Raw genomic sequence first — 13731 nt, forward strand, 5'->3', positions numbered from 1 at the left:
CCAAGCCAGAGAAGCTCGCAAACCTCTGTCCAGACCGATGTGAGGCGGCGAGGAAGGCATCCCGGAGCCATGTCTTTCCCTGAGCCAAAGCCGCTTGGCCCGGTGCTGCCGCAGAAACGGCTGAAGACGCTAGACTGCGGGCAGGGAGCGGTGCGAGCCGTGCGATTTAATGGTGAGCGCCCTCATCTTCATTCCGAGTCGGCCTGTGGCCTCTCGAGGTCAGCAGCCCGGTAACCCCCGCCTGGTCTTCCCAAGTGGATGGCAATTACTGCCTGACGTGCGGCAGCGACAAGACCCTGAAGCTGTGGAACCCGCTGCGGGGGACGCTGCTGCGGACGTACAGCGGCCACGGCTACGAGGTGCTGGACGCGGCCGGGTGAGCCGGGGCCAGGCCGGGAAAGGGGCATTGAGGCGGGGATCCCAGGTCGATGCTGACCTTCCCTCCCCTGCCCTCTAGGTCCTTTGACAACAGCAATCTCTGCTCCGGCGGCGGGGACAAGGCGGTGGTGCTGTGGGATGTGGCGTCTGGGCAGGTCGTGCGTAAATTCCGGGGTCACGCAGGGGTGAGTACGAGCAGAAAGAAGCCTCATTAGAGCAGGGATAGCGGAGGGGACCCGCATTAGTGTGCAGGGGTGACAGTTACCCTCCCCACACACATATTACAGCGCACTCACCAGGCCCCTTCCTTGCAGTACCCTGAAACCTTTCACCTCCCCTTTGTCCTCACTTTAATCTGCACTGGGAACCCTGTCTTTATCCCAATCCTTCAAAGACCTGCCACCTCTGAGTGGTAGTTTCTGTTTCTCAGAAGGTGAATACGGTGCAGTTTAATGAAGAGGCCACAGTCATCCTGTCAGGTGAGTATGTGGCCTCGGCAGGGGAGCCCCTGCCCCCAAAACCTGACCTCACCTACCTGCTGGCCTCACAGGCTCTATCGATTCCACTATCCGCTGCTGGGACTGCCGCTCTCGGAGGCCGGACCCAGTGCAGAAGCTGGACGAAGCCAAGGATGGTGTGTCCAGTGTGAAGGTGTCAGACCATGAGGTCCTGGCAGGGTGAGTGGAGCTAGATCATTGCCCCTCCCCCTGCGTATCATAGCTGCCTCTGTGCTTAAAAGTCCACTCTCCTCACCGTGCCTTCCAAGACCCTGACCTCTCAGCTTTTATGCATTCCCAGCCTCATTTCAGGTAAATATGCCAAGCATGCTTTGCAACTGCTCTTCCTCTGCCTGGACTGCCTTTCTACTACTTATTGCAAGTGTTTTTGAGCACCTCCCACAGGCCACTTTTTTAGGCAATGAGCATGTAGCAGTGAATATGACAGGGAAATAAGGAAAAATTCCTGCCTACAGAGTTGATATTTAAAAAAGAAAAAATTCCCATGCAGAGCTGCTCAAGTGTTGCCACAGCCCAAGAGAGTGCCATTCCCACCATGGGGGGAGTTTGGACTGTCCAGCCTGTTGACTGGCCGTTCCCATGCATCTTCCCACAAGGTTGGCTCCTTCAAGTCCCAGTTCAGATGTCACCTTGGGAAGGACTTCCTATATTACCCTCAGTCAGTGAGGCTCCAGAAATTTCTCCTGGCTTGGTCGAAGCTGTGTCCCAAGCCATCCCTTCCTGCTATAGAATCTGGCCCAGAGAGGATGCTCGGTGCCTATCAGAAACGAATTGGGTAGTTCCTGATTGGTCCGTGGGTCTGGGTCTCAAAGCCAGTGCCTCAGAATTCCATTCACGAATTCACTTCAGTGTATGTTTTCTTTTTTTGTTAATCCTCACCCAAGGATATTTTTTCCGTTGATTTTTAGAGAGGGTGGAAGGGAAGAGAGACAGAGAGAAAAACATCGATGTGGGAGAGACACATCAACTGGTTACCTCCTGAACTCACCCCTACAGGGGTGGGGGAACTACAAGTGAGGAATGAGCCCTTGATCCAGAATTGAACCCTCAACCCTTTAGTCCAGTGATGGGCAACCTTTTGAGCTTGGTGTGTCAAACTTCGCCAAAAAACTGAGCATAACTCGGGTAGTGTGTCACTTTGAGGAAAAAACATTATTTCGCAAATGTTTCATCCTCAGGAGCAGCAAATGTTTCATCCTTGGCATGCGGCCACCTCAGCGGCCGTGTGTCATCAGAAATGGCTATGCATGTCAGTGCTGACACGCATGTCATAGGTTTGCCATCACTGCTTTAGTCCAAAGATCAACACTTTAACCGCTGAGAAAACTGGCTAGCCCTGAGAAGGGAGTATGACAGTGAGGGGTGCACAGAAAGGATAGGCTCAGCCTTGTCCTTAGGGCCCTGGCCAGGTGGAAGTGTAGAGGGACACTGAGGTTACCTAGAGCCATGGAGCCACTGGCCCCAGCTGAAACTTTAATTGGATCCACCCTCTCTTGTAGCTCCGTGGATGGCCGGGTCAGACGCTATGACCTGAGGATGGGACAACTCTTCTCAGACTACGTGGGCAGTGAGTGTGGCCAGGCTGTGGGCCAGGCAGGGGAGGCAGAGGCAGAGGCAGCCAAAGGGGCCCCAGCCCACCTGCCTATCCACCTCTCCCCTCCCCGCAGGCCCCATCACTTGCACCTGCTTCAGCCGGGATGGCCAGTGCACCCTGATGTCCAGCCTGGACTCCACGTTGAGGCTTCTAGACAAGGACACAGGGGAGCTGCTAGGGGAGTGAGTCCTTGGGGTTGTGGGGCCCCTCCCCCCACCTCTGCCCCTGGTAAGGCCCAAGGCCCCACTGATCCCATCCACCCCCAGGTACACAGGCCATAAGAACCAAGAGTACAAGCTGGACTGCTGCCTGAGTGAGCGTGACACGCATGTAGTCAGCTGCTCCGAGGATGGGAAGGTGTTCTTTTGGGACCTTGTGGAGGTGAGCCTCTCCCCCACACTGCACTCTGTCCCCACTTTGTCTTTACCTCAGTCATTCCCAGACCTGAAAAAGGGAGTGCTATTAGAACAGTGGCTAGAAGGAGGGCAGGAAAGGCATTCCAGCAAAGGGAACAGTGTGTGCTAAGGCTTGAAAGTGTGGCACGCATTGGTCAGGAAATGGCAGCACTTCAGGATGGCAGTGGCAGCAGCAGGAGCCACGTCAGGCAGGGCCACCAATGCCAGGCTGAGCCACTGGGACTGACCCTGAGGGTGGGGGAACCAACAGCGACATCTAACCCTGGGGGGGATGAGGCTGTAGTTGTTCAGGAAACCTGAGCTACTTCTGAGCATCCCTGTGGTTTCTAGCTCACAGCCCTGTGAGCCCTATCCTGATATGTCCCAGCCTGGTGGTGGCATCAGGCTGAGAACAGACAGGCTGGGCTTAGGGGTTCCAGGGCTAGAGTCTCATGGGAGAAGATGTGGGTGCTGGGGCTTGGCCAGGGGAAACGAGTCCCTTAAGAGGATGGAGGGAACTGGGGGACGTTGGGAACTTGAGGTGCCAGCTCTCACTCGGGGGACTGAGAAAGAGCCAATATTCTGCCTACTTCTTGAAGATCTGATAGAGCAGAGGTCACACTGGAGGAAGGGGACATTTCAATGTAAAGAGGAACCGTGGTCTACAGTTGTATGGGGAGCTGCTGTGTCTGTGGGTTGAGGAAGGAAGTGCAAGCTCTGATGCTGCCAAGTAGACCAATAGCGCCCCCATGGCGGCAGGGGGAGGGCAGCTGAAAGCCGGACATAACTGGCTCAGGGCGGGGTGGTGGCCTCTGAATACAGTCTAAAGCAGCGGTCGCCAACCTTTCGGACCTCACAGTTGGCGACCACTGGTCTAAAGGCAGAACCAAGAGGATTTACAGATAAAGAGGTGTGAAAAAGACTTCCCAAGGTTTTGGCTTGAACACCTGGAAGGGCAGAGCCACTGAGGGGCTCATTTTTGGGCAGACTAGTTTTGCAGTGAATGGAACGCCATTAGAACAGTGGTTCTCAACCTTTCTAATGCCGCGACCCTTTAATACAGTTCCTCATGTTGTGGTGACCCCCAACCATAAAATTATTTTCGTTGCTACTTCATAACTGTAATTTTGCTACTGTTATGAATCGTAATGTAAATATCTATGTTTTCCGATGGTCTTAGGCGACCCCTGTGAAAGGGGTCGCGACCCACAGGTTGAGAACTGCTGTCAGGGGTCGCCTAAGACCATTGGAAAACACAGATATTTACATTACGATTCATAACAGTAGCAAAATTACAGTTATGAAGTAGCAACGAAAATAATTTTATGGTTGGGGGTCACCACAACATGAGGAACTGTATTAAAGGGTCGCAGCATTAGGAAGGTTGAGAACCACTGCATTAGAAGCAGATGGCTGAAGGTCAGGGGATGGGAGGCTCACTGATAACTGCTCCCCTCCCTCTTGTTCCACAGGGTGTCCTGGCGCTGGCCCTACAGGTGGGTCCTGGTGTGGTGCAGTCACTGGCCTACCACCCAACAGAGCCCTGCCTGCTGACTGCCATGGGGGGCAGCATCCATTGCTGGCGGGAAGAGGCCTACGAGACTGAGGGTGGCACAGGTTGAGGCCAGGGGACCCACCACCACTAAGGACACAGATGCAGATTCTGGACCACTGAGACCATTTATTCCAGATGTGCTACTGACCAAGGAGTGGGGGAGGGGCCGGGTCTGAAAACAAATAAATAGGGGGAGGGCCACAGCTGTCAGTCTTTGTTCTTCTCAGGTGTGAAGGCATCTACCTTCTGGGCAAAGGTTTCAGCCACAAGCAAGGGGAAGACCAGGGAGGCATCAGCATAGACCTGTGGAGGGGACCCAGGTAACCATGGAACCCAAAGCTACAGCTTGGGAGACCCTACACCCCAGCAGGCTGGCTGGCCCTGGCCCTCACCTTGACAGGCTCTGCATCCACCTTGATCTTGCCCCAAGAGACAGCTTCGTCCGGCCGAGCACCAGAGTCAGAGCCATCAAACTCCTGGGCCGTGTTGATGTAGACAGCATAGTCAGCCCCATTCCGCTAGGGGGGGGGGCAGAGTCAGCCAATCACAGGAGACAGACACACACATACATACAGAGGCAGAGCACTGCAGCTAGAGAGGCTGAGCCATGTGTCCTAGATAAAGGAGGGCCCCTTGGGGGCCCCTCCATCAATGCTGGGCAGTTAGGGGTTGGAGAGTTACTAGTAAAATGATAGGTAGTGTTGCCCCACTAGATAGCAATAACCCTGTCACATATGCCACCAACTCTATCTTCAGAAGACCTCTGAACCCAATCACTTCCCTGCCTTGGTTCCTACACTGGTCCTGGCCCTAGCTGTTCCCCCTGCGGCAGCCAGAGGGCACCCGTGAGCACCTGAGTCACAGCCCTCAAGGCCCTGCAAGTCTTGCCTCTCACCATCCCACCTCACCTCCCTCTCTCCCCTTCACAGGCCTCCTAGCTGTTCCTTAACTTATTTCAGCCACCTCAGAGCCTTTACACTGGCTGTTCCCTCTGCTGGGACCTCTTCCTCAAGGCAACCGCATGGCTCAAGGGAGCATCTACTAAATTTGCTCTACTCACAGGTCACATTTCCCAGAAAGGCTTCCCTTTTTGGAACAGTGTGCCTTTTTATTACCATCTTGTCACCCCTCCTTTTTCTCCATGGCAATGACTGCCACCTAACTTACTGTCTGTCTCCCCCCACTAAAACATCAGTCTCAGGAAGGCAGGGATCCTGGCCTGTCCATGGCTGTGTCTCCAGCACGGGGCCTAGGCCTAGCACACAGACATCTCTACATGGCAGACCCAAATGCCACCCCCACACTAGGGACCAGGTGCTCCATCCCCACTCACCATGAGGTTGGCATTTGCGATGTGGTGCTTGACCAAACCCCCACCCAGGATAATCATGCCAGAGCGCTTGGCAAAGATGGCCTGTGTGTTGATGAGCCTCAGATCTGGGGAAGAGCACTGTGATCAGGCCCCGGGCCCAGCCAGTCCTCCCCCCGCGCCCGCCCCCCTCCCCACTACTCTGGCCCCAGCACCTCACCCTCCACGATGTCCAAGACCAGGCCCGGGTTCTTGTAGGAATGGAAAAAGATCATGTCGCCCAGCGAGCCATCTGTGAGTGCCGGGCTCAATACGGGGATGTGGTTCTGGGGGAGTGCAGGACAGGACAGCAGCAGGAGTCAGATCCTGGTGGGGATAGGCAAGTCCCCATTCTGGCAGCATTCCCTCTCTGCCTGATTCTGGGCATGGTGTTTAACTTTTCTGGGCCTCAGTTTCCATGACTGTAAAATGACAGTAACAACAGTACCTCCCTCACAGATGAGGAAGCATTTATAAGAAAACCCACCCGAGCACACAAAGAATAGTAGGCTGTGTTATTTTTCCCATTGCTGGACTTGATAGCCTCTGAGGGGCAGTGGACCCTAAGACAGGCCCCGGGGGGGTTGCTAAGCACTGCCCAACTGCTCCCAGGTGGTGTAGGAGTAGAGCCAGGAAATGAGGACCACACTCAATAGCTGTGTGACCTCAGAAAAGCTGCTTAGCCCGTGTCTGAAATTCCTCATCTAAGAGTGCAGGTGATGAGAACAGCACTGACTCCCTAGGTAACTCTGAAGGTGAAACAAGTCCAGCTCCTCACCTTCTGGGCCCAGTAATACACTGACTCTGGGTTGTTGATCTCCTTGCCGAGGCGGGCAATCATCTTGGAAGGCGTCCACTTCACACCCTGGGAGGGGACATCAGCTCCAGTCAATGGTGCCTTCCCTTACTGCCACCAGGCTAGCCCCCCAGGTTGTTCCAACCCCACCTCTGTGTTCTGCTCCAGCACCATCTGGTCCAGAATGGGCATTAGCCAGTCCTCAAACTTGCAGTAATTGTCATTGGGCACCAGCAGGTTCCCAATCCTGGAGACAGGAGGCAGATAGGCATCAGGCCCCAGGACCCTCAGTCCAGCTCCCCTGCCCAACACCACTTAGGCCCCCCACCTGTTAATCCCGTTCTCACGTAGCTCCTTCCCCCTGAGGCTGAACTCGCCCAGGTATGTGGGTGCCAGGCACTTGATGAGATCCTCCTCCACGCCCCCAGCCGTAGTAACCAAGACATCCACCTGCAGCCACATGCAATGAGGTTGGCCCAGATAGGAGGACCCTGCCCACATTCTGGGCAGGGCTCCAAACTCCCAACCCTCATCTAGTAACTTTACAGGAATGTCTGCTGCAAAACAAAACTCAACCCTGTCCCTCTGCTTAAAACTGACCCATATCTCCCTATCTCACTAAAATGACCAGTAATCTTATTGCCCATTGAGACCCAGAGAGGTCAAGGCCACAGCCCAGCCCATCAGCTCCTCACCATGTTGTGCTGCACGAGATAACGGATGGTCTCACGGATGCCTGAACTGATGAGGTTGGACGTGTAGCCCAGGAAAATGGTGCAGCCAGTGAGTGGGCGGCGGCTCTGGGTCAGGTCTTCGTGCTGGTCTTCATCCTCCGGCAGAGGCTCCAGCTTCTTCTCTATCTGTGTGTAAAAGGGGTCAAATTAACCTCTGAACCCAAACTCCAGCCCAAGGACCCCAGTGGTTTTCAGAATTACACTCTGCTCCCAAGCCCTGCCCACTCAGAGAAAAAGGACCACTTATACCAGGAACCAGGGGAGGGAGTGCAACTCCGCCCCTTTCACAGGTTGGCTCTGGGGCACATACACACTCACGCTTTGCCTCACTCGGGAATCAGCATCTTTTAGGATTCAGCCGCCTTTCCCCTGGGAGGAGCAAATCCAGGGCCTACCCTGACTTAGGCTCTTCCAATTCCTCCTTCCAGGGCACGCTCTAGCCCTAGGCTCCTTCCATTTCAGAACACACACGAAGACTATAAACCGCCCTCTACCTAGAATCAGTCCCCGCCCCCTTATTGAAGTTAGGATGTCGCTGCTGCGGGGGCAATTTCCCCTCCTTAACACAGAAACTCCAACCCCCGGTAAGGCCCACCTCTCTCCAACTATTGGGCCGCCCCAACGGAGGACACGCCTCTTTCTCAGGTAAGCCCCGCCCTCTCCAGGAACTGCACTGCGTTGGTGCTACTAGAGGCCACGCCCCCTAAACCCTGGAAGTCCCGCCCAGCCTCACCATGGCATTGATTTGCTGCACCGCGCGCCCGAAGTTGGTAGCCTGAAAGCCAGTGGTGCCGAAGGCTTCCAGCATCGCGTGGTAGTCCACGCCACGGTTGAAATCGTAACCCCGGACCTGGGCGCTCTCGGACGGCAGCGCCGAGCTGTGCTTCAGCACAGCGGCCAGCGCCGCCGCCGGCGCCTCCCCTTCCGGGGGGCCCTCCATGCTCCTGCCGCCGCGCTCAGCTCAGAGCAGTCCCAAGCCAGGCCTTCAGTGGCCGCAAACGCTGTGCCTGGCACGCGCTTCTCTGCGAGTGCACAGGAAACAGGGCTCGGAAAAAAACTGGAGCGATAGACCGGAAGATGTTTAGTCACATGACCGTCCTCGAGGCCTCTAGTCCGGGGCGTGGCCTGTTGCGAAATACGGAAGCCGCTTAGAGCCGTTATTCCTTTCGCGACGCGCCTCACAGGAAGGACTACTTTCATCGCCGCCTACTGGAGACCCACCGCGTTGCGGGCGCTTGTCCTTTTCGTTGCTGTCCCCTGGAGTGAGAGAATGGCTTCTTCAACGTCCCCTTGGACAGAATTCAAGTCATCGGGAACTGTCAGACAGTTCCTGCCACTGAGCATCTCTTATCAAATAGGACATTCATCCTTGTCCGTACCTCGCAAGTCTCCAGAGCCTCCACATGCTGCACAGCCCTCTAGTCTTCCCCAGGCAGCCCCAGCTGTCATCTCCTCTGGGAAGCCTGCCCTGACCTTCCTCTGGGTAAGGGATCTCCTCTGGGATCCCGGGCTGACATCTCTTTCCCTCCAGCAAGACTGAGACCCTCAAGGGTGGGGACTGTATCTCATGGGTCCTTCTAACTGTGCACAGGGTCTGGTCCAGAGTGGACCCCTTAAATCACTCACTCTACATTTATGGAGTCTGTGTTGGTGCAGATTAAGCAGTGAATAAGGTGCAGACCCTGCCCTTCTAGAGCCCACAGTTTGGTGAGACAGAAAGTTAACAATAGTGCTACGTGCTATTCAGGATTTCAACAGGATGATGCAAGAGCCTTTAGCATGGGGTGGATGAAGGGTTTGGTGGCCTTGGAGGGACAGGTGGTTGAGGAAGGAAACGAAGGAGGTGACTTTTTTAAAATTGATTTCGGAGAGGGAGAGGAGGGAGAGGAGGGAGAGGAGGGAGAGGAGGGAGAGGAGGGAGAGGAGGGAGAGGGAGAAACATCAATGATGAGAGCCCTAACCAGTTTGGCTCAGTGGATAGAGCGTCGGCCTGCGGACTGAAGGGTCTCAGGTTCGATTCCAGTCAAGGGCATGTACCTTGGTTGCAGGCACATCTCCAGCAGGGGGTATGCAGCTGATCGATATTTCTCTAACTCTCTATCCCGCCCTTCCTCTCTGTAAAAAATCAATAAAATATATATATTTTTAAAAATCAATGGTGAGAATAATTGATCAGCTGCCTCCTGCACGCCCCCTACAGGGGATTGAGCCCACAACCCGGGCATGTGCCCTTGACTGGAATCAAACCTGGGACCCTCAGTCTACAGGCCAACGCTCTATCCACTGAGCCAAACTGGTTAGGGCAGGAGGTAACATTTGAGCCAAAGGCAAAAGGCCAAGAAAGGCCCCATATGTGAACTTATGGGGGGAGGCCATTCTCCCCCTGCCCCCCATTGGGAGGGAACAGCCAGTGTAAAGGCCCTGGGGCTGGAAATGAGCCTACTCAATTGGAAGAAGAAACATCCTCCTGGGCATTCTTGAAATTCCCTGCTTGGATCTCACATTCACCACCTCAGCTTTTTCTCCACCTAACCCTGATCATGCTGCAGTCTCCCACATCTCAGCAAACAACCCTCACCTACCAGGCTAAAAACTGGGGAGCTGAGCTTGATGGCTCCCCTTGTCTCACACCCCCACCTATCCCCCAGCACAGTGGTCAGCAAACTCATTAGTCAACAGAGCCAAATATCAACAGTACAATGATTGAAATTTCTTTTGAGAGCCAAATTTTTTAAACTTAAACTTCTTCTAACGCCACTTCTTCAGAATAGACTCGCCCAGGCCATAGTATTTTGTGGAAGAGCCACACTCAAGGGCCCAAAGAGCCGCAGTTTGCCGACCACGGCCCCAGCACATCCACCAAATTCTAACTATAAAATAGGTCCCAAGTCCAAGAGCTTTCTTGTGGCTTTTTTAGAATTGAGGTCTAATTGTTGTTGTTTTTTTGTTTTTTGAGGTCTAATTGTTATATAGCATTACATTATTACATTAGTTTCAAGTGTACAACATGCATCAGAATTTGTATCCAGGTGCTTATCATCATCCCCAAAGCCTCCACGGCCTCCACACTGCACTCACTCCCCTCCAGTCCATCTCCAAGCTGTGGCCAGAGAGCGCCTTAAACAGAAACCAGGTGCATCGTTCCTTCTAACAGCAGTGGCTTCCCCCTGGGAGTAGAATCTGGGCTTTCACCTTCACCGTGGCCTACAAGGGCACTTGCTGACTTCCCTCCCGCATCTCCCACCACTGCCCTCACTCACTCCTCTCTAGCTACACTGAGCCCCTCACTGTTCTAGAACCCAACAAGCTCTTTCCTGACCAAGGGACAATGCACCTGCTGCTCTCTCTCTGCCTGGAACATGCCTTCCCCAGCTCCTTTTCTTCTGGGCCTCAGTTCAAAATGTCACTTCCACCCTGGCCAGGTGGCTCCGTTGATTAGAACACATTCCCAATGCACAAGGTTTCAGGTTTGATCCCGTCAGGGCACATAGAAGAACCAATCAATAAATGCATAAATAAGGGGAACAAGTCTCTCTCCCTCCCTCCCCCCCCCTTTTTTATTTTTTTGGATATATTTTTTTTTATTTCAGAGAGAAAGGAAGAGGGATATAGAGATAGAAACATCAATGATGAGAAAGAATCATTGATTGGCTGCCTCCTGCATGCCCCCTATTGGGGATCAAGCCTGAAACCCGGGCATGTGCCCTGACCGGGAATCGAACCGTGACCTCCTGGTTCAAAGGTTGACACTCAATCACTGAGCCACACTGGTCCGGCCCTCCCTCTTTTTAAAATAAATAACATGTTTTTCAAAATGTCGCTTCCAGCCCTAGCTGGGTAGCTCAGGTGGTTAGAGGGTTGTCCTTATGAACCATGGTTGTGGGTTTGGTCCCCAGTCAGGGCACATACGAGAATCAAATGAATGCATCAATTAATGGACCAAAAAATCAATGTTTCTCTCTCTCTTTCTCTTTCTCCCCCTCCCTCCCTCTCCCTTCTTTTCTCTTTCTAAAATCAATCAATAAATAAAAAAATTTTTTAAATCACTTCCTCCAGGAGGCCTGCCCCAATTACCCAGTCTTGCCCCTACCTTACTTGTGTTGTCTTTCATAGCACTTAATACATTGTGTTTGCTGTTGCCTGTCTCTGACCAGAACGACAGCTCCATGAATGCAGGATTTTGTCTGGTTCCACTGCTGATCCCCTTACCCTAAGCAGTGCTGGACTCATATTGGAATCTCAGCAAAGATAATGAATGAATGCATGAATGAATGAATGAATGAACGAACAAACGAATTCAAGGGCATCCGTGTGATCCATGAAGAATGAAGGAGGGCAAAGTTGATAAATGAATTCAGAGTGGGCAGGAGGTGCCAGACCAGGCAGGACCCTATGGGCTGGAGTAAGAAGGGTGGGTTTTAGTCTTAAGAGGCTGAGAAACCACTGGAGAGTTTTAAAAAGGAAGTGAGGGCCCCGGCCAATGTGGCAGTTGGTTGCGTGTCATCCCGTTCACCACAAGGTTGCCGGTTCAATTCCTGGTCAAGGCACATGCCCAGGTTTCCAGGCTCTATCCCCAGTAGGGGGCACGCAGGAGGCAGCCAATTGATGTTTCACTCTTACATCAGTGTTTCCCTCTCCCTCTCCTTTCCTCTCTCTCCCAAAATCAATTTAAAATCTTTTTTAAAAAAGGAAGTGAGAGACTAAAAATAAGATTCATCATCTTAACCATTTTTAGTGTATAGGTCAGCAGCATTAAGCACATCACATGGTTATGCAAACAGTTGCAAGCACTATCCATCTTCAGAACTTTTTTATCTTCCCAAACTCTGATCATATTAAACACCAGCTCCCCATTCCCTTATCCCAGCCCCTAGTACCTACCATTTTACGTTCTGTCTCTATAAATTTGATTCCTCTAGGGACCTCATATGAATGGAATCATGTGTCGGTTTGTGACTGGCTGATTTCACTCGGCATAATGCCCTCGAGGTTGGTTCACCCATGTTACTCTGATTTATTTTTTAACATTTCCCACTGGCTGCCTTGAGAACAGTGGTGGGGGTGGGGTGGGGTGGACCAGGGTGGACTGGTCCAAGTGAGCAAGGATGGAGATGGGACCCATGTGGCGGTGGAGAGAAGTGTCCAGGTTCAGGACCTAATTTGAAGGTTCATTGGCTGGCACTTGAGAAAGGATTAGAAGTGGGGATACTGGAAAGAGAGGAATAAAGGAGTTTGAGATTGGGCCAGGGCAGTTTAGTGGATGGGGTGAATCCGGGGGCAGAAGGTCTGGGGAGAAGGCAATCCAGAATCCAGCATTGGCCTAGGTAGGTGAGAGACACCAGAGAGATGGGTGGGATGGACCAAGGAGGCTGGAGGGTCCCCATGTGGACCGAGGTCAGGGAAGGGCTGGGTTGGGGCAAAGGAAGCCATCAGCATAAGCCCGTGGACTGAGTCATCCATGTTGTGGATCACGGGACAGTGAGTGTAGATAGAGAGGAGAGACAGGGATGCACCTGAGCCTGGGGACACTGCACATTGGGGTACAGAGGCTGGTAAAAGAGGGGTGTTGGGGCCAGTTAGCAGTGAATTAAGCAGGTCAGTGAGAGACCAGGGCCACACACTCCCTCCGCCGAGGTAACACAGACCACAGGGTGCCCACCAGGCCTCCTGGGCACGGAGCCCCTGGGCTGAGGCAGCTGCTGCTGCTGTCACTGGTGACATTTCACTCCATGAGTGTCCTGGCTTCAAAGTCTCTGCGGGGGTCAGGGAGGAGGGGACTGGAGAGGCCAGGTGGGGAGGGGGGGAGGGAGAGAGGCAGAGCAGGGCCACAGGAGACCTGAGCAGCCAGGAGTCGGCCAGAGTCCTCAGCTGAGGTAAGTGGTTCTGATGGGTGGGGAGCATCCACCCCTATCCCAGTTCTCAGGGGACACCAGAAGAGGTGCAGGGACCCTCGGCCCTTCTCCCCCTCCCGCAGATGTCCAGCAGGGAAGCCATTGGCTGCGACATCGGGCAGGCCCGCCAGGCAGTGGAGCAGCTGAGGATGGAGGCTGGCATCGATCGCATAAAGGTGAGGCTGAGGCCAGACGGGCACGTCTGGGCGAGGGGACGGAGGGACAGCCACGGTCTGGCTGACTGAGCTGGCCTGCAGGTGTCCAAGGCAGCCGCTGACCTGCTGCAGTTCTGCATGGAGCAGGCCAAGAGCGACCCGTTCCTGGTGGGCATCCCAGCTGCTACCAACCCCTTCAAGGAGAAGAAGCCTTGCGCCATCCTATGATACTGGCCCCGAGGGCCCCTCAATAAACATGAAGTAAAGGCTCCTCAGGGCTTGGTGAGCTGCAGTGGGGGGCAGTGGGGAGCTACAGGCTTATAGGGGCACCTAGCCCGGCCCACTCCGGGGTCACTGCCACAGGGGC

General features: G+C 53.8%; 3 protein-coding genes across 5 annotated transcripts; 2 read left to right on the top strand and 1 right to left on the bottom strand.

Annotated features, from left to right (window-relative positions):
- Positions 1–38: 38 nt before the first annotated feature.
- On the top strand, positions 39–4630 carry WDR83 (WD repeat domain 83). Its single transcript, XM_079771776.1, has 9 exons — positions 39–172; positions 256–376; positions 458–563; positions 809–857; positions 929–1055; positions 2396–2463; positions 2564–2672; positions 2757–2871; positions 4358–4630. The coding sequence occupies exons 1-9, from the start codon at positions 70–72 to the stop codon at positions 4505–4507; spliced, it is 948 nt and encodes a 315-aa protein (XP_079627902.1). The 5' UTR covers positions 39–69; the 3' UTR covers positions 4508–4630.
- DHPS (deoxyhypusine synthase) lies at positions 4525–8722 on the bottom strand. 3 transcript variants are annotated; one of them, XM_079771774.1, is made up of 9 exons: positions 8052–8717; positions 7280–7444; positions 6913–7034; positions 6735–6831; positions 6567–6653; positions 5970–6075; positions 5774–5877; positions 4833–4958; positions 4530–4743 (listed from the first exon to the last, which is right to left on the bottom strand). In XM_079771774.1, exons 1-9 carry the CDS (start codon positions 8256–8258, stop codon positions 4648–4650), a joined length of 1110 nt encoding a protein of 369 aa, XP_079627900.1. In that variant the 5' UTR covers positions 8259–8717; the 3' UTR covers positions 4530–4647. The 3 variants fall into 3 exon arrangements, 2 of the variants coding, with proteins under 2 accessions (XP_079627901.1, XP_079627900.1); XR_013813562.1 differs by having other exon boundaries at positions 4593–4743; positions 5970–6115; positions 8052–8722; XM_079771775.1 differs by lacking the exons at positions 7280–7444; positions 8052–8717 and having other exon boundaries at positions 4525–4743; positions 6932–6985.
- A 4570-nt stretch (positions 8723–13292) lies between these two features.
- GNG14 (G protein subunit gamma 14) lies at positions 13293–13668 on the top strand (the record flags this gene model as incomplete). Its single annotated transcript, XM_079771866.1, has 2 exons — positions 13293–13385; positions 13467–13668. 2 exons carry the CDS (start codon positions 13293–13295, stop codon positions 13590–13592), a joined length of 219 nt encoding a protein of 72 aa, XP_079627992.1. The 3' UTR covers positions 13593–13668.
- Between the last annotated feature and the right edge of the window lie 63 nt (positions 13669–13731).

This window comes from Cnephaeus nilssonii, assembly GCF_951640355.1.
Source record: "Cnephaeus nilssonii genome assembly, chromosome: 5".
Lineage (NCBI taxonomy): Eukaryota > Metazoa > Chordata > Mammalia > Chiroptera > Vespertilionidae > Cnephaeus > Cnephaeus nilssonii.

Bases quoted from the DNA above. Each gene is read 5' to 3' on its own strand.
- WDR83 (XM_079771776.1), top strand. From the start codon at position 70: ATGTCTTTCCCTGAGCCAAAGCCGCTTGGCCCGGTGCTGCCGCAGAAA. The intron at 858-928 runs GTGAGTATGTGG...CTGGCCTCACAG, and splicing joins GGCCACAGTCATCCTGTCAG to GCTCTATCGATTCCACTATC. The intron at 2,673-2,756 runs GTGAGTCCTTGG...ATCCACCCCCAG, and splicing joins ACAGGGGAGCTGCTAGGGGA to GTACACAGGCCATAAGAACC.
- DHPS (XM_079771774.1), bottom strand. From the start codon at position 8,258: ATGGAGGGCCCCCCGGAAGGGGAGGCGCCGGCGGCGGCGCTGGCCGCT. The intron at 7,445-8,051 runs GTGAGGCTGGGC...TTTTACACACAG, and splicing joins TGCAGCAAATCAATGCCATG to ATAGAGAAGAAGCTGGAGCC. The intron at 5,878-5,969 runs GTGAGGTGCTGG...GCTCTTCCCCAG, and splicing joins GGTCTTGGACATCGTGGAGG to ATCTGAGGCTCATCAACACA.